At 42.0% G+C, this 27,040-nt stretch overlaps 1 protein-coding gene across 1 annotated transcript in view; it reads left to right on the plus strand.

The window, feature by feature from the left end:
• The window catches only part of fstl5 (follistatin-like 5), a 724,566-nt gene that overhangs the window by 187,904 nt on the left and 509,622 nt on the right, over positions 1–27,040 (plus strand). Inside the window, exon 4 of the mRNA XM_067992568.1 lies at positions 8,958–9,206. Within this exon, the coding sequence (XP_067848669.1) occupies positions 8,958–9,206 (249 nt within the window). The remainder of the gene's footprint in view (positions 1–8,957; positions 9,207–27,040) is intronic.

A 27,040-nucleotide genomic window follows, 5' to 3' on the forward strand; every position in this document is an offset into this window, starting at 1 on the left:
TCAATATGGGTAACACCCATGACAAACCCTCAGACACCCTTGTGCACCCCCTTCATGCTGACGAGACGTTTGTCTTACGCTGCCTACTGCACATATGTGATGCATGCCCTGTGGCTGCAGCACAGGTGGTGACAGGTTGAGTGAGGCTGGCCGTGAGGGAGATGCACGAGAGGGTGAGTATGGGATGGAGCCATGAGATTGTATGAGGATTGGGTTGCGTGTTAGTGGAGGGGTGAGTACTGGCGAGGTGAGTAGGTGGAGGTAAGATGAGGATGGGGTGTGAGTGGGTATGAAGGGTGATGTGACAGAATAGTGTTGGCGGTGCCGAAGGAGATGTGGGGTGGGGGCAGTGTTGTGGCAGATGGAGTGTAGGGGAAAGACTACGTGTTCTCACTGCGGCTGACCTACTGCGGTCATTGGACCGCCTCCTGCACTGTATGCAGGTGGGCGATATGTTGGTGGCGCAGGTGACCCCCTCTGCCACCTCGAGCCAGGCCTTCTTTGTGGCAGAGGCAGACCGCTTCCTCCCGCCCGCCGGGGGGAAGATCTGTGTCCTCCCCCTCCTCTTCACCCCATCTGATGATACCTGGGGTGAGGCATCATTAAACTGGGAGCAGCCTTCCCCCTGGGCTGCTCCATGCTGCAATTTGTCCCATTGGTTGCAGCATCTGTCAGTGGAGGACTGCCCCTTTAACTAGAGAGCCTCCAGCTGACAGATCGTACTGCGCATGCGCAGCCCGACCGACGCGCAGGCCAGCGCCGTGGACCCCGGAGGAGCAGTTAATTGATTCCTATTAGTGTGTTGCCTGCTACGATCGCGCGGGCAACCCACTAATTTCGCCGAGCGTGTTGACCACGCTCCCGGAGGACCACCCGCTGGGAACCCGCAGGCCTGATAAATTCGAGCCCAATGTGTTTAATGACTTCCTGTTAACTATGGATAAAATTCTTCCTTACACTTCTCTGCTGCACCCTATCTTATTTTTATTGAGTTTTCAAGATTGTTAGTGAAAGCACTAATAATTTTGGAAGCGCACATTGAAGCAAATATGTGAGAAGCTGAATTTGACGCACCTTAGCCACTTAACAAGGTACCGCAGATTGCATTCTGTTTGTTGGAAAACAAGAGTTATGTGGGTTGTGATTTGGGCATTGATTGTGTTATGAAACATTTTTAAAAGGAGCAGCAATTAGTAAGCCAGCAACTGCAAACAAAAACATCAAACTAACAAAATAGGGAACAATACAGAGAACAAACAAAATCTGAAAAAAGTGAGTCGTGACTAAATTAAACAGATTTGATTTTGTAGCTGCTGGTAGCTGATTGGTTTTACCACCAAATTGCTGAAGAGTTGGTCCTAACCGTAACACTGTGGGTGAAATTCCTCTGTGCAGTAGAGCCAACGCAGGTACTAAATGGACAATTTTATGAATACATGTTCTTGACGCAGAACCTTGCATTGCCAAAGGCACATATCAAGACTTTGTGAGCATGCTCCCCCATGATTTTCTGTCTATTATGGATTTTGGAATGTTACCCTTAAGTGTACATTAATACGTACTCATTTTGTGCATTAGCAGTAAGGGAGCAATTTTTGCTCATGTTTTTAAAATTATTCAGAGGAATAATCTGGCTTAACACACAACAGCACATAGACCCAGTTCAGTTTTAAAGTTTTTAAGAAACTTGTTAAAAGCTTATTAAGGACCAGTTAATGGCAAATATGCAAGTTTACTGCTGGTTCCCCTGAAGCATAACTGGCGCTAATGACAATTACATTGAATTTGGGCAGTGAAGAGATTCAGCAGAGGTCCAGTGTGGAACACAGCAGGAGATATTGAATGGACTAATTTAACTGTTTCAGTCCATACACCAGCAGTGGGTCATCAGCTTGTCTTACTTTGCTGGACATGTTACAGGAGGAAAAGGAGAAGGGGCAGCAAAGGAGGAGCAAGTAGACAAACAACAGTTACCATGATCTCACTGAAACTGAAAGTACTGTGTGAGGAAGCTACAACTCACCAAGGAAGCTTGAGATGAATTGTGCCATCTCCTGGAACCAGATCTGCAGCAAGGAGTAACATCAGCACTATTGTGCCGGTACTGCTAAAAGTGACAATGGCACTCAACTTTTTTGCCACATGGTTCTTCAAGGCAAAATCAGGAGATTGGTAGGGGTCAACCAGTTTGAGGTTCACCGTTGCATTACCTAGGTCACAGGTGCCTTGTTTTGACACGCTGGTGACTGCATTCAATTCAGCATTAGATCACAGCAGGGAGGCACACAGGATTTCATGAAAGATGTGGCGTTTCCAGCTTACAGGACACCATCACTGCATCTATGTGGCAGTTGAACTACCCGTGCAACATTCCATTGCATTTGGTAACAGAAGAGATACCAGCCCAAATGGTCTGCATGTACTGGCAAAGAATATGCATGTTATTGCAAGATTTCAAGCAAATAAAAACAGAAAATGCTGGAAAACGCTCAGCAGGTCAGGCAGCATCTGTGGAGAGAGTGTGACCTGCTGAGTGTTTTTCAGCATTTTCTGTTTTTATTTCAGATTTCCAGCATCCACAGTGTTTTGCTTTTGTTCAAGATCTCAAGCAAGTACTTACAATGCCCATATCTAAGGGCAGCAAGGATTTTCCACTCATTCCAGTGTGACAGCAATTTGAACAGATGGCTCCTTGGAGGTATGGATTACTTGCTTGAAACATGATTCATGACGCCATTGTGAATCCCCATCCCTCTATGCTCAGCCCTCAGCAAAAAGTCTACTATGCAAAGCATACGGAACAGGCAACAACTTCACTGAGTAGACATTTAGCATGTTGAAACGACAGTTCTAATATTTGAACCATTCGCACAGAACTCCACAATATGCCCAGGAGAGAATTGGCAGAATGATAATGGTGTGCTTCATGTTGCTCAGCATAGCCAGAGAAAGAGTCACCCTCCTGTTTATGGATAAAGATCAGCAACAACCAATAGCACAGGAGAGAAGAGGGGGAAAATGATGACACAGGCAAGATGGGCCGAATGGCCTCCTTCTGTGCTGTAACATACTATGATACTATGAAGTTAGCCATTCCGCTGTGCTTTTGCCCGCTTAACGCTGCCGGAGACTGATTCTTCATTTCAGTCACTGGTCTGCTTGAGCACAGAACACTGCACTGCATAACATCTCTGAATTCTTCCCTAGTGTGCTATTAGGCACATGAATAATTGGCCTCTTTTGTATCTTGGAATCTGGACCTCAGAGCCTCAGTGTCATCAGCAGAAGCTTTCTTGAGGATGCTCCAATCCATGCCTGAGCTCTCGCCTGCAGGTGACATTGATGCTGATCAATGGCAGTCTGCGGAGCAGGGAGTCACTGCTGCATTACCACCCAACTGCAGGCTACTGCAGCTGGCATACTTCCAGCACGGTCAACAAGGTCACAAATGACTGGTGCACATGCTCTTGCTTATGAAGAATCCTCCATTGAAGACCAGAGAGATCTCCTGATATTTTGGCTGATATTCCTTCCTCAATCAACACCACCAAAGACAGATTAACTGGTCATTCATCTCATTGCTGTTTGTGGCATCTTTCTGTACTAAACCTGGTATTCACATTTGGCTACATGACAACAGTCACTGCATTTCAAAAGTAACTGAACTTATGTGAAATACTTTGAGACATTGAGAGATAAGGGATTATACAAATGCCTATGGCATTGGGCCTGCCCCACTCAGGATTTTTCAGCGGCCACTGCGGCTGGCAACTAAAGGTAAGTGTTTTGAAATAAACTTTTTAAAAAACTTTCATGTGGAGACAGAAGGAGCAAGAATGCTCCCTGACTCCACAGATCACCACCCCTCCTCCCCCACCCCATTGCTCATTCCAACTCCCCTTCACAGAACTTATCTTTGGGCCACTGCCAGAGATGCAAGCGGCCCGATATTCTTCTAAGTAAATGCATGAGCTGCCTGTGGAGGCGCGACATGTGTGGGCAGCTCACGCAAAATATTTTGATGAGGCCTGAGGCTGGCCTTTGACTCCCCATTGGGGTGAGCGCTGTATGCACAGTGCCAATTCTGGGGCCAAAAATGGGCCCAAACAAATTTTCACCCCGTGTCTTCTGCTGATGGCACTAAGAAGCAGCACGTAGATGAGGAAGAGGAGAGGTCCAAGGATAGATACTTGGGTGACTCCAGAGATAATGGTGCGGGCTGGGAAGAAAAGCCATTGCTGGAGTTTCTCTAGCTATGGTTGAATAGGTAAGAGTGGAAGCAAGCAAGGGCACTCCCAATGAGCAGGACAACAGAGGAGAGATGTTAGATGTTGGAGGAGGATGGTGTGGCGGACCATATCAAGGACTGCAGAGAGGTCAAACAGGATGAAGAGAGACAACACACCATGGTCACATTCACAGAGAATGTCGCTGATGACTTTGACTAGGGCCATTTCAGTGCCGAGGTGGTGCTGGAAACCTGATGGCTGAGGTTCAGGCATGGAGTTGCAGGAAAGATGGTCACGGGTTTGGAAGGCCACAAGTTCAAGGACTTTGAACAGGAAAGGGAGGTTGGAGATGGGGCAGTGGTTTGCAAGGACAGAATGATTGAGGGTGAATTTTTTGAGGATGGGGTGCTGACGGCAGTCTTGAAAAGGACTGGGACAGTATCTGAGGAGAGGGAATCATTTACAATGCAACTAGTATGGGGGCCAGCTGCAGAAGTATTGTGGCTAATGGAAGTTGGCAGCTTGAAAGTGCAATTGTAAGTGACTTGGTGCATGTTGGGGTACACCTGTCTGTCCAGCACTAGGGTAGGAGAGTGGAGCAAAGAGAATCAGACCCAACAGCCTTCTTTTTCATGCTGGCTCTTCTTTTAATCTTTGACTTTATTTCCTGGTACTATGCACATTTATATTTTTTCTATTTTTTATATTTTATCATTGCAGGGTGTTTGTGGTTAATGATCTGACTGGTACTAGTGGTTCTTCTGTGGTATTGTAAAAAATTTAAATTGTGATGTCCCCTCAGATTCCCTCATTGAACCCCACTCCTGTGTTCTCATGGACCCCTTACTGTACCCCATAAATGCTTCACTCTCGCCAGAGATCGATCAGTGTTCTCCCATTGACCTTCCATGCGGGGCTCTCACTTTGTCTCCATTGACCTTTCATTGTTCTCCGTAAATCCCTTACTGTCCCCCACAGACATGCCCAGAGCTTGGTGTGCTCAAGCTGTTACCAGGCTCTTGTGCGACATGATTGTTGGAGTTTTCTTATCTGGATGAACTAGCTGACCTTGCAGATGTTCTGTAGGCTCACAATCATCTTCCTGAGCAATATTGTGAACTAGAGGTGGGCAGCGGTACCTGTGGCACTGAACACAGTGAGTGAATTAGTTACTGGGGCCTAGGCTCCGAGCCTCAGATAGTTTGTATCGTGTGGCCACCAGCAGCGTGCAAGAAAACTGGCTTGGCAGGCGTACAAATAAAATTGGTTGAAAATATATCTGGAGTTACACCCCGAGGTAAGCACAGTGCACAACTGGACGAGCAATAGTCGCATTCTATTCTGATTGTCAGACCTGATTGGTCCTTGCTAACCATGTGAATGATAATACCACGTTGTTAGCACAAGTTAACCAGAAAAGAAAGAGGTACCCTACATTGTTACATTCAGACAGTCCTACAGACACAGAATTTTTTATTTGTAAGATGACTTAATAGACTGAAGGTAACATTTTGATTCTGAATTGGTTTGTGGAGAGATAGCTTGGCCTACATTTCTAGCTCTTGATTTGAACGGTCCTACCTATCATTAATACGTAAGGGTAGATTTTCTGAGTCCTCACACATGGAGAGATACCTTTAAAATCAGTGGACAGAAAATGGACCCATCATTTTACAGTGCATGCTCGCAGTGTGTGAAGTACTGTGCTCTATGTGGGAACTCAAAAAGTCTACCCTGTCAACAATTACAATAAGGGGGAAAGGAAAACTGTTGCAATTTTACCAGTTTTTTCCCTAAGACTGGAATTACAAAGCTAATAAAACAGGATAAAATTGCTTCAGTTTTGGGCACCACACCTCAGGAAAGATATATTGTCCTTGGTGGGGGTGCAGCACAGATTCACCAGAATGCTACCGGAATTTAAAGGGTTAACTTGTGAGGGCAGGTTGCATAAAGTTGGCTTGTACTCCCTTGAGTTTAGAAGATTGAGGGGTTATCTATTTGAAGTGTTTAAACTGATAAATGGATTTGATAGGATAGATACAGAAAAGCTATTTCCTTTGGTTGGGGAATACAGAAGGGGGCATAACCATAAATTTAGAGCTAGGCCAGTTAGGAGTGAAATCAGGAAGCCCTTTTTCACACAAAGGTTAGTGAAAATTGAAAACTCTCCCTCAGAAGATGCTGGGTCAATTGAAACTTTGAAGACTGAGATTGATACATTTTTGTTAGATACGGGTATCAAGGGATATAGAGCAAAGGCGGATAAATGGAGTTGAGATACAGATCAGCCATGATTTGAATGAATGGTGGGATGGGCTTGAGGGACTGAATTACTTGCTCTTGTTCCTATGTGCCTCATTATTCTACTCTTTTCAGCCTTGGTATGCTGCATCATATTGGCCGTAGCAATTTACCTTGCTTTCTCAGCATTTTTCAAAAAAATCAGCATGCCCAAAATTGCGGTGTTCCAATTTTAATTGAGGATTGTAATAAATTTTGTTCACTGGAGTTTCCTGAGAAAATAATGAATACTACACAGTTTGCTTTGAAGTTTATATACAATGGCACACAGAAATCATTCGCATGATGTTTTTTCTCTGCTTACCACCATGTGCTGTGGAACATCTGTTTGGACTGACAAGTAGCACCGGCACTGTTGCACTTTCTAGGCTTCAATCTGTCAGTTTGTTACTCACACTCACACTTTAACTTTAAGTGCTAACAACCTGGCTTACGATGGAGATGAATTTTATTGTTTGAAAATATCAGCGCGGAATATGGTGCGTCGCAAGGCTCCGAACCAAAACTGTTTGTTTTTCTACTTAATGTACTCTTTTGCACAACCATTGTTATCAGCGTCATGTTTGATGTTTACAAAACAAAGATTTAGGTATATCAGTGTGGCGGCTGCAAAACAAAATCAACTTTAATGTGTGCTAAAACCTTCCTGAGGACGGATTATAGATCACAAAGTACAGAATTGTCTGGATTCCATGTACATAATGTTTTGTAACAACATGCAAGAGACTATTGGAAAGCAATGTGTATTTTTTCATTCATGATCAAGACTTCCAATACTTCTATAAATCGTGTTTCTTCTGTGCAGGGAATAGAGATCAGTGAAATACTGTTCATAAAGAGATAGCAGGACTGATTTTATCTGTCTCTGCCCAGTGTTAACGGGGCGGTAGAAGCCTGAAAATGGCCTAGGGTCACTTGCCGCTCTGTTTATGCTGTCGCTCTGGCTGCTGCCATCTTGGGTAGGGTACTGAGAAGGGCAGCCAGAGGGCCCACCTGTTTCAGCTGGGAGGCCACTTTTAATATGCTGTACATTGGATCCTGAGTGCAATTGTGAGGTACAAATGGATGGAGCGTGTGGCACCTTAAGAAACTTTCATCTTTTGTTTTTGTGGGGCCAGGAGGAGCATTCCTGTACCTATTTGTCCCACAAAAATATTCCAGCCCGACTGCTGGACCATGTGCGTTTCCCCCCGGGTTACCTCCATACCCCCCACCACCCCCCCACAGGCTCCAACTGTCCACCAGTTTCGCAAATAAATTAGATTATGGGATTGTGCAGAAAAGACTGAAAAGGTTTGTGTTTAACGATAATACAGCATAATGATAGTGGTTGTTGCTATGTTGCTAGTCAATGTTAAATTGGCATTACAAGTGTGTGGTGCAGTAGGTTAGAATATAATCCATTCCTCTCAAGATTCTAAATCAGAATGGGATGAAAGTCTATGGGGGTAATTTTGACTTTGGGTGATAGTGTAAAACGGGCGATATCAATTCAGCCGCGAGTTAATACAACTTTCCCAATGGAAATGAAAATTAGGAGAGACGATTAACGGGCAGTTAAATCAATATCGTCCATTTTACACTATCGCCCAAAGTCAAAATTACTCCCTATCAGTCTAAAGGCACCATGTGAAATAACCAGGCAGCTTCAAGATATTTTCTAGTAGGCTGAGATCCATATCATCAAATTACTTACAGTCCTGAACTAATTGGTGCTAAATTGCCAAATTTGCTCAGGATAGGTGTAAGAATGGCTGGTGTGGGAAATGGAAGTTTATACTGATGCAGTGGAAGACACTCTTCTGAGGTATGGTTACAGGACATTCTAATGGCAAAGCAGTGGGAGCTGTAATTTGCATCTAGCATTTGTGTGAATGTTTGATGATGACATTGGGTGCCAAAGTAGAATTGTGGTCCATTCTTTAGCAGCAGCATTCATGCACAAAAATAGACGCTGTGGAAGTCATTTACAACATGCAATAAATATAATCGGTGATAGCACGGCATATAAAAGTCTATATATGAACATCACAGCAAATTCTGTTAACAAAAGGAGCTGCAGTCTGAAAAATGCTGCTTACTAAACTAATGAGAAGGAGAACATAGAAAAACGGACATGCTTGAGGACAGAAATTTACAATCTCTTAAAAATTTTTAGCTTTGTCTTTAAATGAATGCTTTTGATTGAGCTGCAGTTTGCAGAAATATATCAAAATATTGTGATTTTTATCATGATTAACTGAAGCTGCAAAGTGCGAAAACTGCTTTCTATGTTGCAGTTAGCTGTGTGTGTCAAGAACAAAATTATATTAATTGATCAACTGCTTACTGCATATGGCCCGAGGTGATGTAACATATAATTGCATTTTCCACATCATACAAACCCCAAAGATAATGACAAATCTGGTTCTTGTTACTTTTCAGCATACTATGGTCAGGATGGCCATTTTGGACCCTGCGAGAACAAGTATTGTGGGCTTGGCCGGCACTGTATTGCCAACAAGGAGACAGGACAAGCGGACTGTGCGTGCATGGAGCGCTGCAAGCCCAATTACAAGCCCGTGTGTGGCTCTGACGGTGAACTTTATGAAAACCACTGTGAACTTCATCGTGCCGCCTGCTTGAAGAAACAAAAAATTTCAATTGTCCATAATGAAGACTGCTTTTTCAAAGGTAAGAATCGAAATAATTAAATTGCGAGGTCATATTCCTTCTTTCATTTGAACAAAAAATTCCCCTTATGGCCTTTGATTTCAGTGGGTTTCAGAGATGAACAGTGAGAGTCAGAAGAAAAATCTGGTAATTAAAATAAATGAAAATGAATTAATTGTGAAGTGCTGTATGAAAATAATCGTTTATTTTTGTAAGATTGTATGAACATTTTCCGGGCCATGTTTCTGTATGTTTTGGCTTAGAGGAATTGTGAAGATTGCATTTATTATGAATGATAACCAATAAATTGGGTCACACAATGCAAAAGTGAATTAACAGATAATTTTATAGTTAGCTTATATAAGTATAGTATTTACTACATTGCATAGATAAACATAAACAACTTTGCTTTTTTGCCTGTGATTGGAAATAGATGTGAGATCTTAATTTCCTAAATTATTCATAAGGACCTTTAAAGTCAGTTTTTATTGTTAATTTAGTGTTAAAAATCCAGAAAAAAAAATAATTCTTGGGGTCCAAAAAAATTGGACCTAAAAAGCCAGGTAAATTCAGAATTTAAAAAAAAAATTTGAGCATCGCTAAACAAGAAAACAGTAAGTACAGTCAAACTAAATGACACCCCACAATTTTTTACACAATTCAAGAGTACCACATTTATGGGACTCACCATCAGACTCTCACTTAACCCCCAGATGTACTCCTGGCTAGCCTCCCATACTCCACCCACCGTGCACTTAATCCAAAACTCTGTTGCCTGTATCCCATTCCTCATCAAATGTCCCTCGCCCATCACTCCTGTCCTTGCTGGTCTGCATTAGCCCCCAGTCCCTCAATGCCACAAGCTTAAAATTCTCATCCTAGTGTTTAAATCCCTTCTTGGTCTCTCCCCCATACCCCCTTACCTCCTTCAGCCCAAGAACTTTCCATTCCTCTGACTATAGTCTCTTGTGGTGCTCCTCTTCCCTTTGCCCCACCATTGGTGATCATGCCTTCTGCCATCTAGAATCCATGCTCTCAAATTCCCTTCCCAAACCCCTCCACCTCGGCATCTCCCTCCTTTTTTAAGAACCTCCTGAAAAACCACCTCTTTGACCAAGCTTTTGGTCACCCCTGCCAGTAATTTCTTCTTGGGATCTGAGTCCATTTTTTTGATTACGCCTCTGTGAAGTGCATTAGGGTGGTTTTCCATGTTAAAGAACACTATATAAAGGCAAGTTATTGTTGTAGGTACTTTTTTTTAAAGTAAATGTAAAAAACTGAAGAACCTGCGCCTGAAGTTACATAGGCCATGATCCCAGTGGTTGCACCATAATTGTGCCCCTGGTATCCTCCCACCCTGACCTTCACTGGTGTTTTAAGGGGGCAGAGGAAGGTCGCCTCATTTTCATGGGGCCGGCAGGTGCAAGCCCTTCTTGAGATGCATCATTGGCACCCATCTGCCCCATGCCAGTGGAAATTTGGCTTGTCGTCCGCCTACGGGGAGTGGTTTTTCCCAGTCCGCTTCCGCCCCCCCCATCCCCGACGTTGGCAATGTTCAGAATGGCCCACAACCAGGGGGGCTAGTTCAGAATAAATTTTAAAAAGTTTTTTTCCCTCTTTGGGGTACAAGTCGCTTGTCAGGCCTGGATGCCAACATTGCTGCCCACGTGTGCTCTTAGAGAGGCTTGTATGACTCCTCTTGGACTGTACCAGGTCCCCAGTGAGCCCCAAGAACAGGAACTCCGAATTAGGGATTCCCTTCCCTGGCCCCTTCCTGGCCCATCATTTTCCAGATGGAAGGTCAGCCCCTTAAAAGGCAACCAGGAAATAACCATAACGACGAAGGCCCGACATAACCTGGTCTCCCTAATTTCCTTTCGGGTTTTGCCAGTCTCCCACTGAAGTTTTGGTGGAGGACCGTTAGAATCCCCCGTGGAATTTCAGGACCGCTATGTTTATTGTTTTGCCTTCAGCCACTCATTTGCCACTATGCTGGTAGGATAATAAAAACTGTTGGACATTATGCACAGGGGAACAGTTGCAATCTTGCTTTAGTAAACAATGCATATGACCTTGTATGACCTGAGCCAGTCTTTGATTGATGATCTCAGTCTTCTGGGGATTATCAGTGTGGTAACCGTGTCAATGCACTGGTGTCCTTACTTCATACTTAACTAGAAATGAAAGACTGACAATTGCTGTAGTAAATGCGATTTCCGTCGATCTTCCATCGAAGATATGGCGGCTGATCGGCAGAACCTCCAACGAAATTCTCGGTGATAGAACTCACAGCAGTACCTAAAAATGATCCAAATCCTCTTAAAAAAATCCAAATTGCATGGCCTTTATTTCTTTTCCTGGCGATGATTGGGTCCAGAGATGCATGCACATCATGTCAGTGACCTCAGCATGGTACGTACTGTACACAACATGACATCACAGATGTTCATTCACACATATCTCCAGACCAGTTTTTTCGCAAGAAAACAATGGGAAATTTTAGGGGTTGGGGTTTATCTCTTATTCGGGAGGAAATCTTTCTTTTTAACAATTTACCACCCAAAACAATCTGCAAATTTGTCAGTGGAAATTGGTAAAATCTGATTTTAAAGATCCCTAGGTATTTAAAAAAAATGTATACAATGTCAACTCAGTTATGTGGATGTTGAGTTTTATTTTAATATTTCATATTATTCAAGTAAACTAAACACTGTGAAATGATATTTCAACTTTTCTCTTTAAAAAAACACAAACGCGCATCTTTTTGTTGTCTGTAGCTCTTTCAGTTTTACTGTGGCGAAGATAAAGCCTTGCAGCTGACCTCGTAGCGACTCTTCCCAATTATTACTTCAATGCTGCAAACCTACTAGGTCCTTTGGTACTTAGAATAGAGAGCAGCTGCAATCTGCACACACCAGATGCCAATAGAGTTTACCAATTCCTTATTTCTCAACCCTAACAAATCACATCTGGGAGTTAAGATGATCGGCAGATTATCAGATAATCGTGTGTCAAAATAAGTAGGGAGTTGCCTATGTATTCTATCTTTGCTTTCCGTATTTTTGATTTTAATTTATTTGCCACATGAACAAACAATAGTTGGATTGCTATACATTTTTCACTATAGTCTTCAATTCTCAGACTATTGAGGTAGATTTTTATCCTCACTGCTCACTCTTTAATGGGCCTGCCTGATTTTTATTCCAATGGAACAAAAATCAGGCAGGTTTTATAATGGGTGGCTTTGCCAGATTACCACCCAGGTGGTGAAGACAAAAATCTACCAATTGTTTTCATGCAGCTACAGGAGTTGCTGTTCTGTAACTGTACTATGTGTCTTATAGGCTGCTCATATTTTTAAATCATCAAAACCCATAATCTTGATGATCTGCTTTCACTAATAATTTACATAGTGTATGTCACAATGAAAAGGTCATTGATGATTATTAGTTTATAGATGGAACAATCAAAGGTCACGACTTACCTCATTATGTTGCTTATTATGTGCTGATATCTGTGAAAACCCATTTCTTTGATGATGAATCTAATTGATTAACTACAATAGGGGTGATTTTCTGATTTTGTACTTCTAGTGAGGTTCCCTGCCAGGATTGTGAAGATAGAAAATTACCCCTAATAAACAAACTTATGATAAATGCAAGAAAAAAATCTATATATAAACTGAAGTATTCATAAAATAGAGGTATGACTTATAGCTTCTAACCTGATTTTACCGTAGACAGTGGATGATGACTAAACATTATTAATCATATGTAGTAACCTGGAGTTGTTGTTTGGTCATTCACCAATTTAGTTGGATTTACCTTTAGCAGAGACGGAAGGCACTAACATTTAGTTAATGTCACTGCTTTGCCTGATGCCAATACAGCTTAATGTTTACTCAGTGGGAGGTATCCTTCATGTAGCAAAACACATTGGGGTAGAAATTGCTCAAAGCGGTGAACCAACATTCCTTGCTGCTCCATAGATTTATACTAACCCACAAACTTACCGTGGTCTTTTTTGCGAGCACTTCCTCGAATAGGAAGCAGAGAAGAGCTCAGCGTCAGTTCAGATGAAACTAGGACCCTGGGAGAAGTGAGAGGATCAATCTCTCCCCTTGACCAATCAGATTGCAACATTTGTGACTGCTGCGTTCACTGTCTCTGCAGGCTTGGAGTGTTAAACCAGCAAGTGAAAGGTACAACATTTTAAATCAATACAAAAACAGTTGTAGACAGTGAAAAAAGACGGTAAGAAATAATTGAATTAAATAAAAAGACAGAAGGAAAAGTAAAAAAAATGTTTAATTTTTCAATCTTTTTTAATGTCCAAAAACTATTAAAATAAGGATTAATGAGCCTCCACATTTTTGAAAGTTAATTTTTAGTTGCTTGTTAGTCATTAAGACCTAACCGCGCTGTTCAAACTTAGTTTAGACCTGTATTTTTAAGTGTACCTGTTTGATGGTGTAATTAGTTACTTTCTTGCTGGGCAGATAAGTAAGAGCGCTGTTGAGCTCTCCGTTATTTCGCGAGCAATTTCTGTCCCATTATCGTACTCCCACCGTAACACAGCGAAAAGATGATAGATCTTGCTACTGTGGTGCATTGTCCAACAACCCTGGGAATATGGTCCCATTCCACCACTGTAAAACTGCGATCCCAGTGTCCTGAGGCACTTAGCGATGCCAGGCTCCCCAAGCAGAATCTAAAAGCAGTGGGGTCTCACTAAGACCTGTTTTAAGCAGGTCTTCCACATCACTGGTCTTAATGAGTTTTACATACGGCTTGCCGCCAGCTTCGTGAGACCTATGCCTGGGGAACCCAGCGTCACTAATGCTATATAAGAGCATGTGCTGTGGAAGGGGAGTACCATGCCTGCAGTCTTCCTCAATCCTCAGACTGCTCCTGAATCCATTAGTGTTGACTGTAACATTCAGTTGAAACTTTCTATTCCACATAATATAGAGATTAAAAGATGAAAGAAGAGATTTTCTTCTATGGGCATTGGCTGCTTACTTATGAGGAAGCAGTGCCACTGAAAGCGTGCCATAATGTGATTGGGATGCAAGTGAGGAACCATCCAATGTCACAGTTAGTCAGGCATTCATCTGCCTTAATGGTGCTATTGTTTCTGTTGTCCCAGTTTCCTTTGGAAATAGCAGCCTCCATATGCACCCGTAAAATGAGATTTGTTATCTCTATCTGTAGGTGCATGGGTATCGGAGAACCTCCAATGCAGCCAATGCCTAACCTTCCAGGCATCTCTCACTAGATCTCTTCTTCTTTCAAATACCTCAGATAGGTAGATTCCCATTGGGAAACCCATAGGTGCCAGTAATAGTGCCGAGGGTAAAAAAAAAATAATCAAAACAACTGTCACAAAAGCACCCGCAGAAAGGAAACAAAAAAAAAGAAAAGCAGGTTAAAATAACCTAAAAATATTTACCTTAACATTACTACGTCCTTCAAATGAACATTTATCTAATTCTCAGTCCCATAGAATCCTGAACACCTAGTTTTCAAAAGCATAATTATGAATGTCATGAATGCATGAACATTTCAAAATGATGTGCAGGGTATCACTTCCCACATTTTAATATTTTAATAAAGCTCCTGAAATGCACTTCAAACATGAATGGATGGAGACCCAGAATTATGAATCGACAACCTCTTTTGCCTGCCTGTTACAGCCCTTGAACTGATGCATACACGGTGTAATGGACTTGAAAATCACCTCCTGACTTTCACAAAATGTCCACGCATAAAACATCAACCCACCTCTTCACTTTTCAGATGTTGATGGACCTGTTGTGTATATGCAGCATTTTGTGTTTTTATTTCAGATCTCTAGCGCCTCCATTTTTTTTATTTGACTGGAAAGAAAAATTATATTAAAAAATAAGGCACACCATTCCATTTCATATATATCTTTATAAAAGCTATGAATACCATATACACTGTTAGAGCCAACTCCTTTGTTAAGGACATTGTCAAGAATTTTGTTATTCCTGATGCAATCATTCTGTAGAAATTAGGGCTGATTTTCCGCATTCATTGGGAACCTCACCTGCCCACACATATTGAGTAATTGTGAGCATACTGCCCTGATTTTCCTATCCATTGAAGTTAATGAACAAAAATTGTGGACAACATGCCCCGATTTCCCGATATGTGCAGCCAGAATCCACGCCGACAGCATAAACTCAGAAAATCAGCTCTTGTATGGCATTCTCCTGAACATTTTGAAACACCAAGAGACTACCCTTGGATAAGGAAACATCACCTAGATCGTGTGATGTTGGTACTTCTGTTTAACGGAGTTTGTAAGAGACTGTGGTTTGAGGAGTCACAAGAGTCTTACATTATTTTCATCACAATGCTTTCACTCTTAAAGTAATGTGATGCATTTCATTGTGATTTACATCATCATGTTGTCTGTTTAGAAACAAAATGAAAATAACATTTTCAAGAAGGTAGTGTCCCTTTAAGTGTTAGAAAATCGGCACTAAATAGAGCTTCGGGTGAAAAAAATTGTTATTTATTCCAAATGGTTAATAAATGGGTAACCTGCAGTAATCTTGTGCATACTTCAGCTTGGTCATATTCTGAATGCCCTTCCCTGTTTTTCATGGACAAATGGCTTATTGAAAAACAAGCAAAAAAGAATCAATTTGATGTGCTAGGATAGCTTGCCAAATGATTGTGGCTCAGAGTCGTCCTTTCTGCTGATTTCTGTGTCAAGATGTTTCAGGTTCAAGGATATCACTGATTTGAGTTACAGTGTGCAGTTTGTTCCATGGTTTCCTGTTGATATATAATTTCAGATGCCAATTGGTAATGCTAATGAAATTTAAAGAGGCCTGTGTTCAATCTGAAGATAATTTTTTTAAAGGTTATAATTTCAAAGAAAATTCTTTGTACTGCATCACCATCAGAATGGGAGTTTAGTTATTCTGTGGTGCTCCCATCTGGAAGCTGATGGTCAAATTAAATCTTCTATTTGGATTCAAGATTGATTAAGTAGTGGTCAATAGACGATTTCTCTTACATCTCTCAGCAAAGTTACAATCAACTTACTGCCAGTGAATATATATATTATACGTATATAACCAAGAAACAACAGCAGCTTTGCAACCCATTACCAATGAAAAGAAAGTGTACAATAAAAGCAAGTTCTAGCATTTAAGGCAGCATTGTGGTTATATTCTACAACAATAATTTGCATTTATATAGCACTTTTAACGTAGAAAAACATCTCAAAGTGCTTCAGAGGAGTGTAATCAGACAAAAATTCAGATCAAGCCAAAAACAGAAATATTAGGACAGTTGACTAAAAGCTTGGTCAGATAGGTAAGTTTTAAGAGTGTATTAAAGGAGGACAGAAAGATAGAGAGATGGAGAGGCAGAGAGGTTTTTGGAGGGAATTCCAGAGCTTAGGGCCTAGATGGCTGAAAGCATAGCTGCCAAGGGTGGGACAAAGGGCGGGGAGATGCACAAGAGGCCAGAGTTGGAGGAACACAGGAGTTTTCAGAAACAGGAATTAGAGAGAACGTGGGAAATGTTGGAGAGGTAGAGCTGGGTGTCATCAACGTACATGTAGATCCTGACGTCATGTCTTCAGATGATGTCACTGAGGGGAAACCTGTAGATGAGAAATAGGACGGGGCTAAGGATAGATCCTTGGGAGGCTCCAGAGGTGATGATGTGAGGGCGGGAAGAGAAGCCATTGCAAGAGATTCTCTGGCTATGAGTAGGTAGGTTAGAGTGGATCCAGGTGAGGGCAGTCCTACTGAGCTGGACAACAGAAGAGAGGCATTTGAGGAGGATGATGTGGTCAACTGTGTCAAAGGCTGCAGTCAGGTTGAGAAGGATGAGGAGAGATAATGCACCATGGTCACAGTCACAGAGGATATAATTTGTGACTTCGATTAGGGCTGTTTCAGTACTGAGGGAAAGGTGGAAATCTCTTTGGAGGGAGTTGCAGGAAAGATAGGGATGGATTTGGGAGGTGACAACGTGTTCAAGGACTTTGGAGAGGAAAGGAAGGTTGGAGATGGGGCAGTAGTTAGCAAGGATAGAGGGGTTAAGGGTAGGTTGTTTGAGGAGGGGGGTGATGTTGGATATTTGGAAGGGACCGGGCAAGTACCCGAGGAGAGGATAACCCTCCATACTATCAGCTAGCATGGAGGTCAGCAAGGGAAGTTGGGTGGTCAGCAGTTTAGTGGGAATCGGGTCAAGCGAGCAGGAGGTGGATCACATGGACAAGATGAGCTTGGAAAGAGAGATAGGAGCGAAACTGGAGAAAGGTGTGAGTTCAGGGATAGGGCACGGGGGAAGCTTGGCTTGGTGGGAAGGGGAAAGGAGGGATGCGGCAGTGGCAGCTGAATGGATGGTCTCAATCTAACTTACTAAATAGAAATCCTGTTCAATACCAAAGCCAATTACATTCCAGGAGAGATTTTTTTCACACAAATATTGTCAGTGGGTTTTAAAGCTACATTTATGTGGCCTCTGGACAAATATGTAGTTCTGTAAATAAGCAGACAGCGAGGATACCAAGTATTTATCTACAGATATCTGTGAAAGCCTCCCTTTCTTATATTAAAGCTTCTCAGAATCTAGTTGAGGTATGCTTAGCTTCAGATCAAATTGCAGAATTTAGTTCTGTGTATTCCCTTTGCAGAATTACTAATTCGGGCGCAACACTTAAATCTGCACACAGACCTTAAATTGTTCAATTTTCCTTAATGACAGCAGCACATGTTAGAAGGTTAATCTGCTGCACATTAAAGATTCAGTCATCTGTTAATTGTAGAACAGCCTGGTGTGATGACATCATCACTTCAGCAACTACACAGGAGCCCATGCCTTGCAGCAGCTAGTATTGAAAGGAAAATTAGCTATTGAAAACAATAGTGAAGCAAGCATCCCAATAGCTGAGAAGATACATGATCCTGTCACATGGGAAACACTGCATTGTATGATGTTAAAGAAATCAGATGTGGTAATGTCACCAAATTATTCACTCAGTCTAAGAAAAAATATTTTAAAAGGATTGAAAATCATTTATTTTTTTGAATACAGCATATGAGGCAATACTCTTGAGTTTGGCTACTTCACTGTTTATGAATTATGTGGTCAGACTCATTTGTGAAAATTTTAAAGATCTATAGGCCTGTAACTTTGTTGATCACCATCAACAACTTACATTTCTATGGTGCGCATTATGTACAGGATCTTAGGGAGGCTTTTGAAGGTAAGCAGTCGGTGGCAAGGTGAAGATGCTGATGGAATCTCAGAAGTGAGGGCCAACATGGTTGAAGGAGCACCCAGAGCTGGTGGAGTGTAGCGGACATCATCGCCATAAAATCAAATTGGAAACTATGATTTAGGGATAGTGCTGTTTGGCAAATTTTCTTTTTTCATCTCTGGTTTCTGATCTGTGTTCATTGCATCCTGACTGGTAACTTTAAACCATTTGAAAGCACATATATTTCACAGCCAACCTTAGCAAGTTTTATTTATAATTAACCCTGCCCTCATCCACCACATAAGTATAACAGAAGCCTCTCAGATGGAGCAAAAATTCTGTCTGAGACCCAACCATGTGTAAATAGCATTTTCATTTGGTGCAAGAAAGAGAAAGTAATTTGAAAATAGTTTTTGTATTGTGACATAAACTACTGAAGTCTAAAGTCGGATGTTATAATTTCAGTGTCACTGGATGTTATTTATCAAATATAATATGTACACAGCAATGCCTGCTTTTCGGAAGGGGTTTTCTAGCAGCCGTTTATGTCATTTTTCCGGTGAATCAAACTTACGACAGGAGATTGGGACAACCCTTGAGGAGATTCAGGGCCCAGCAGCCACAGTTCCTCAACTTCAGGTGGTTTTCACTTCTCACCAAAATCCTGGCTGTTACTGCTGAAATTCACCCTGTGGAGGAAGCCTGGTTATGAATGTCAGTCAGGAATGAGACTCAACCTCGGGGTCTAACATTACAGCTGCTGAGCTACTGCTCATAATTTACTCTTTGTCACAAAGAGTCCAATCAGTGATTAAGAAGAAATTAAATCTAACTGCTGTAAGGTTTTAGATGATCAGTTCAAGTCATTAGTATTAAGATAACTGTTCATGTGTCACTGTAAAACAATTATGGAAATGTTAAAAGTCCTGTTGTACATCAATGCACAAGAGAAAATATCCTTCACTTACAACTAATTTAATCACGTTTTATATGTTCATAATAAATTAAAATAAACATCAATTAAACATGTCCTGGGTTTTAAAGTTGCATTTCAGTTTATTCAAAATGGTGAACTACTATCAGGAGGAGATTTCAAGCACTGTTAGATTTCCTGAGGGCTGGTACTGATACTGCCCATGGAAGTACCTGTGGAATGGACCTGTATGGTTTCTTGACTAAGGAAGAGAGTGAGATAGGGGTTAGCAACTTGAGGCACTGCATAGGGAAAATGAAAGGAAGGGAGGGGAAAAGTTTTTTGTGTTTTTTCTATTTCTGTCTAAGTACATTTTTTCCACAGTATTTTTGTTTTGGTGCTGATGGAATGCTTTCACCTCAACTGATGATTTTCCCATTCACTTCAATAAACTTAAATGGTTAAAACAGATCATCTCTTGTTTTTTGACAGATTTACACAGCACACAGAGGATAAAATTCTGTTTATCTTTAGGGCATCAGGTTGAGGATTTCAGTGTAAGCAAGCACTAAAAAATCTATTCTTTGGTGATATGAAATTTATAAGTCATACCTACACGTAGGTTTTCATGACCCACAGAGCGGGGGCCATGATTTATGTATCAGTGGCAGTGATCTTTTGTCACTCAACTACCCGGTGTATTTGTGGCAGCATGGAACTTTTACACTCGTTTTTAACTCTGGCAAATTTTAACCAGTGCCTGGCGTATTTTTGCATCAGCTTATCAGAATTACAGAAGTAACACCTACTGCTTTGAATTTAATGGTGTACAGTGCCATATACTGAGCATTGATACTGTTCATTGAGAAAAGTACCTGAGACCCAAAGTAAGGGGATGGGGGCTGGAAAGTCTCTGGTGTAGCAGTAGGATATAAAATCCACTGCGGCTTAAAGGGGCAATGGCAGCACTGGAGGAACCAGAAAACGAGTGCCAAACTTCATGGAGGTCCTCGTAACGGAGATACAGAGCAGGAGGGCTGGTCCATTTGGGGTTGGAGACTTGAAACCTGTCAAGAATGTGGTATGCACTCATTGGAGGGAAGTGGCTGTGACAGTGAGTGGCACCTCCTTGAACTCCAAGACTTCAGTGCAGTGAAAAAATAAGTTTAACAACCTCACCAGAGCAGCTGCTCCCTCTGACCTTTCTTTGCAGTCTCTTTATGAGTGTGGTCCTCCTTCATTCATTACCCTCACAGTGCCAGAGAAGTCATAGCTGAAAGTGGAATCTAACAATGGGGAACTTAAAGGGGCAATTGGGAGCAGAGTCTCCATTGAAGTGAGCCCCTGGCTCCCAAACCTGGGAACTAAAGGAAGGATGCTGGATCAGCACCAGACATACAGAGGCACTGAAGATCATCTTAGTGTACCTGAGACAGATGGCTGGGGTAATAGTGAAGTCCAATGTCTTGGTTAATGCCAATATCTGAGAAATGTAAGGAATCTTACAACACCAGGTTATAGTCCCAACAATTTTATTTTAAAATCACAAGCTTTCGGAGATTATCTCCTTCGTCACTCACTACTCACCTGATGAAGGAGATAATCTCCGAAAGCTTGTGATTTTAAAATAAAATTGTTGGACTATAACCTGGTGTTGTAAGATTCCTTACATTTGTCCACCCCAGTCCATCACCGGCATCTCCACATAATATCTGAGAAGGATTTGATACAATGCAATGCGACCTAGAGTTGGTTGTGGCACCACAGATATCTGCCTCCATTCCCCAGACAGAAAGGCCACCAAACCAATCACTGCATCCAGAGTGGACACTCTGACCACTGGCCTTCAGGCTTGGGGGGCTGTTTGGAGAGAACAATGGAAAGCAGCTTCCAAGAGCTTCATGTCAACATCTCTCGGGATCTGTAGATATCTAATTAATACCTCCAGATCTGCTCTCTCACTGATCAGTGGTCACTCAGATTCTAGACCCAGCACAAATGGTGTGGCTGGATCCACCTTCATGATGCCATCCTTTTCCCAGATGACAGCTCAAGTGACCTTTTAGCCAGTTCCCTCAATGCTTGCTCCTCTTGATATCAGGATACAGGACCAGGCTGCCCGTGCATCTGTAAAGAAACAAAGAACTTGCATTTACATAGCACCTTTCATGATCTAAGTAGATCCCAAACACTTTACAACCAATTAAGTACTTTAGAAGTGCAGTCAATGTTGTAATGTTGGAAACGATGCAGCCAATTTTATGCACAGCAAGGTCCCACAAACAGCAATGTGATAACGACCAGATAATCTGCTTTTTTTTTAAGTTGTTGATTGAGGGATAAATATTGGTTAGGACACTGGGAAGTACTCTCCTGCACTTCTTCAAAATAGTGCCATGGAATCTTTTACGTCCACCAGAGAGAGTAAACGGGGCCTCAGTTTAGTGTCTCATCGAAAAGACGATAGTGGTGATACAACATGCTAAAGAATTGTTCCAGGATTCAGAAGCCCTGAGGCAAGGACCATTGCAGTCCCAAGAAGCTCATGACACTAGAATTACCAACAGAATTGTCAAACATCACACCATTAGACTACATGGTTCCAAATTTCCCTGGGAGTTCATTGGACTTCCACCATAACTTGGACAAGAGTCCAGTAGAATCCACTAGAAAAGGTCAGGAACTTAGCTGTGCTGGGTCACCATCGATTCTGAGATTTTTTTGGTTATCTTCATAAGAGGCCAAGCCTCCACCTGACCTTTACAAGGCATTGTGGCCAGGGGACTGTACCGGGGAGGTGGAAACTCCTGGGGGCAGAGACTCCCTGCACCAGGAGTTTCCACCTCCCCAGTACAGTCAGAACTGATGTAGGACTGCACGCTGGTACACCTAGTGTAATGAGGCCTACCAGCATCCAATGGGCACTGTTGGGCCTCACCAGGGAGTAGAAGATCCAGGCAAGGATTGGGGTGTGGACCCTGAAGAAAGCACTTTTTTATCCAGAATCTGAATCACCCCTTACACAGGAATCAAAGGGGAGATGGCTGGGGTTGCCAGTAGCTAAAGAGGTCAGGGCATCTCTTCCAATGGCAGGCAGGTGGGGGATTTTCTGGCTACATGGGGCAGGTGGGCGCTGGACATGTGCCTGTAGTGGAACGAGCACCCACCGGCTCCATGCAAGTTAGATGTCCTTCCGCTTACCCTGCAAAGTCCAGCAACATCAGTGCTGGAAAGCATTGGCGGGCACGATTCCAGCTTAACTACCAGGATCGCCTCCCTTGGATTTTAGGGGCCATGTGTTTATTCAGTAAATTCAAAGTGGAAGCTGTCATTCGAATAGATAGCTAAAAGGGATAAAAAGCATTTCAAATAGGAGCTGAACAACAGTCAGGCTAAAGTTAATTTTAGTAGCGCTGATGTGAAATTGTGTTACTGCTACAGTCTCCAGCATTAATGATGTTTACCATGTGCCATTGTATTATCTCCCCTATAAAGATGTCACATGATTTTTGCAATGTGCCACTGGGGAAGGGTCGGGGGTTATTTTAATGCTATCGTTAAAATGGCAGAAGTTTACATTTAAAAAATTTTTTTTAGAGATGCAATGTGGATTGTCCCATCATGTTTGAGGTGCCATGGTAGTAATGACGTACCACCATTCTCAGTTTAGAATATAATGCTCAGTAAAATATCTATTCCTGTCCCTGTTCCTGAGCAGGCTGCTCTTGTCCAGATGCTCATTTGTTTGTCAGACACAGGAGCTATCAGGGTTGAAGTTCCTCTACAACATGTCCTGCAATAGACCAAAGTCATTATTGTAGCATTTGTTTATGTAAGCCTACTCTGAAAAAGGTCAAATCCATATTATAGAGTAGAAATCACATTGTGCGATATTATTAACAAAATAACACATTGATATGAAATTCCTTTGTCTGCTATTTTAAAAGGTTAACCCATTTGTTTTATTGCATTCATCACTAATATAACACAGCATGAATTCAACTCAAATAATCTTCCCTGATGGACTATTTGTTCCTAAGGCTGAAATAATCTCACTGGAAACATCACTGCTGGAGTGTTGGACCTCTGCTACACTGTTGGAGAATGAGTTTGCACTCTGTGAATGACAGTAACAAATTCTTGGAATTAGTCACACTTCCTGAAAACTTAACATCACTGGGGGGAATAAACGGGAGACTCAGATGTACTGATAACACATATTAATAATACACAGAGAGAAGTAACAGTTACAGTGTGTAATATTTATTCATAGGAATGCTGAATGCTCTTTGTAGCTTTCAAAATATTCTGGTTTCATGTTTTGCAATTTTTTATTTCCAATATAAAACAGAATTTCTGGGGTATAGTAAGTTCGAATATTGTTTTTTTACCTCTGGGACTGAGTTTGAATGAAGGCTGGAAAAATGTCACTTCTCTCTGCTGGTTATAAGGGTTCTGAATAAAATGAGCTTTGACAGTCTCAATCCTTTTCCTAGTGGGCATGACACTCAAAAGAAAACTGCCCATAATTCAGCGCTAATTAGCACTGAATTGTCAGTCCCTCTATGAATAGCCACAACAATGACTGGTGTGAGTTATGGAAATGTCACATTGGTGCAGTTGGAGGTGGTCTTGCGGTTACCGTTAAGGTACATTGTTGTGGCAAAGTACTGAGACTTTCACTGTTGATCCAGCTTGTGTGATGCCTGACCTGGGACTGCCTTAATGCTGGCACTAATAGGTGCTGTGCAGCAACTTGCATTCATATAGTGCCTTTAGCATAGAAAAAGGTCCCAAAGTGCTTCAAAGAGGAGAAAACTAGCAGGCAGAAAGGTCAGGGGAGGTGACTGAAAGCTTGATCAAAGAGATGAGTTTTGAGAAGACTTTTAAAGGCGGGAAAAGAGTTGGAGGAGTTTGATGAGGGAGTTCAAAGGATAGTATTTAACTATAGTGAATAAGGGAATAAGGAATAAGGAAAATTTGTCTAAATAAATAAATATAAAAGGAGAGGAAATTGGAAACACGGTCATGAAACGCTGAACAATTCAGTATATTTAAACTCAACAGGACAAATCTTCAACTTGCCACTCAGGCATTAAACTGGAAATGAGAATCGAGCAGTTTCTATAACGAGCAGACAACTAATGATGCCATTTTTACACCTTGGCGACAAGTTGAAAATCTGCCCCAAAGTTTTAGATTATTCTTTATCTTTTTAATTTTTGTGCACATCTGTCCTGGTTATCTGAAAAACGTGAAAGAAATGTAGCAACAAACTTGAAAGGAATACTGATGTATTTGAATATTCAGATAGGGAAGATATACCTTCTGCATCTAAGTACCAGCGAGCTTGCAAAGCTTTATATTAAACTGTAGTGCAGTCAAACTAAACAGTATAGAGGCTGTTGTAACAGCTGTCGCCAACAAATGTTCACTCCAACATAAGGTCGTAGCTTTATTTTTTGTCTTATCAGACACACAGGAAATCAGTGACCACTTGTTTTATATATTTTTAAACTGATTCAGTCACAGCACAACTCAAAACCTTGAATTTCCTGTTAAACACTCATTTTTAATGTATAACTAACTGTTGGCATATGATCATGTGAAATAGGTAAAACTACAAAGGGAAAAATGATTTTCATGTAAAGTACATTAAGCATTGTACGTGCACTCTGTACAGCCCTTATATTGTATGCTATCATCCAAAACCTCAGCACAGCATGTACATCTATGATACAAAAAACGAAAATGCTAGAAATACTCAGCAAATCAGGCAGCATCTGTGGAGAAAGGAACAGAGTTAGCGTTTCAGGTCGATGGTGAACCTGAAAGGTTAACTCTGTTCCTTTCTCCACAGATGATGCCTGACTTGCTGAGTATTTCCAGCATTTTCTGTTTTTATTTCAGATTTCCGGCATCCGTAGTATTTTGCTTTTGATGTACATCAATGATCTGTGTTGGTTTCACATTTTTACATAAAAGAAGCTACACGTGCAGGACAGGGTTTGGAACTTTAAGGATCGCTGGTTAGGCTACTCAGTGTGGGTGGAGTGTCTGTTAAAAGAGGACGAAGTTCCCGCAACAATGTGCCCTGAAATTTGAAGTGGCTTTGATGAAGTCTTGGATCAAGCATTTTGCTGTTTGCATCATATAGGAGGCAGAAAGGTACCCAATTCCTTTCTGCCAGCCAGTCGTCCTACCTGTTGTTGCCCCATTCCCTCCCCATCGACTCTTCAGTTCTTCTTTGGCAAAGGCAGTGGAGGAGAGGTAAGTGTGGGAATATTTAAATGTAGTGGGACAATCAAAGGATGGATGGCTTACTTCCTGGCTAGTGGGGAGAGGGGGGAGAAAAACTTTGCTGTGCCAGTTTGTGGGGCAAGAATTTGGCTGTTGGCTTCGCTGCCCCATTTTCTATGAGGTACCACTGGACAGTTTGCCAGAGGAAAATCCAGCCCACTGTGTCTATTTCTTTTATAATAACATTTCTTATATTTATCAGGTATATCATGATTGTCCAACCAGCGGTTAATTTTCTTCTCTTTCATTGTTTAAGTGATAGAGGGCTTTAAAATTATGAAGGGGTTTGATAAGGTAGACGGAGAGAAGATATACCTTCTGCATCTAAGTACCAGCGAGCTTGCAAAGCTTTATATTAAACTGTAGTGAGGGAGACCAAAGATAGGGGCCATAAATATAAGATAGTCACGAATAAATCCAGTAGGGAATTCAGAGAAACTTCTTTACCCAGAGAGTGGTTAGAATGTGGAACTTGCTACCACAAGGAGTAGTTGAGGTGAATAGCATAGATGCATTTAAGGTGAAGCGAGATAAACACATGGGGAGAAAGGAATAGAAGGATTACAGCCTTGGTCCAAACATGGACAAAAGAGCTGAATTCCAGAGGTGAGGTGAGAGTGACTGCCCTTGACATCAAGGCAGCATTTGACCGAGTGTGGCACCAAGGAGCCCTAGTAAAATTAAAGTCAATGGGAATCAGGGGGAAAACTCTCCAGTGGCTGGAGTCATACCTAGCACAAAGGAAGATGGTAGTGGTTGTTGGAGGCCAATCATCTCAGCCCCAGGGCATTGCTGCAGGAGTTCCTCAGGGCAGTGTCCTAGGCCCAACCATCTTAAGCTGCTTCATCAATGACCTTCCCTCCATCATAAGGTCAGAAATGGGGATGTTCGCTGATGATTGCACAGTGTTCAGTTCCATTCGCAACCCCTCAAATAATGAAGCAGTCCGAATCCGCATGCAGCAAGAACTGGACAACATCCAGGCTTGGGCTCATAAGTGGCAAGTAACATTCGCGCCAGACAAGTGCCAGGCAATGACCATCTCCAACAAAAGAGAGTCTAACCACCTCCCCTTGACATTCAACGGCATTACCATCGCCGAATCCCCCACCATCAACATCCTGGGGGTCACCATTGACCAGAAACTTAACTGGACTAGCCATATAAATACTGTGGCTACAAGAGCAGGTCAGAGGCTGGGTATTCTGCGGCGAGTGACTCACCTCCTGACTCCCCAAAGCCTTTCCACCATCGACAAGGCACAAGTCAGGAGTGTGATGGAATACTCTCCACTTGCTTGGATGAGTGCAGCTCCAACAACACTCAAGAAGCTCGACACCATCCAGGACAAAGCAGCCCGCTTGATTGGCATTCCACCCACCACCCT

This window comes from Heptranchias perlo, chromosome 1 (assembly GCF_035084215.1).
Source record: "Heptranchias perlo isolate sHepPer1 chromosome 1, sHepPer1.hap1, whole genome shotgun sequence".
In the NCBI taxonomy this organism is placed as follows: domain Eukaryota; kingdom Metazoa; phylum Chordata; class Chondrichthyes; order Hexanchiformes; family Hexanchidae; genus Heptranchias; species Heptranchias perlo.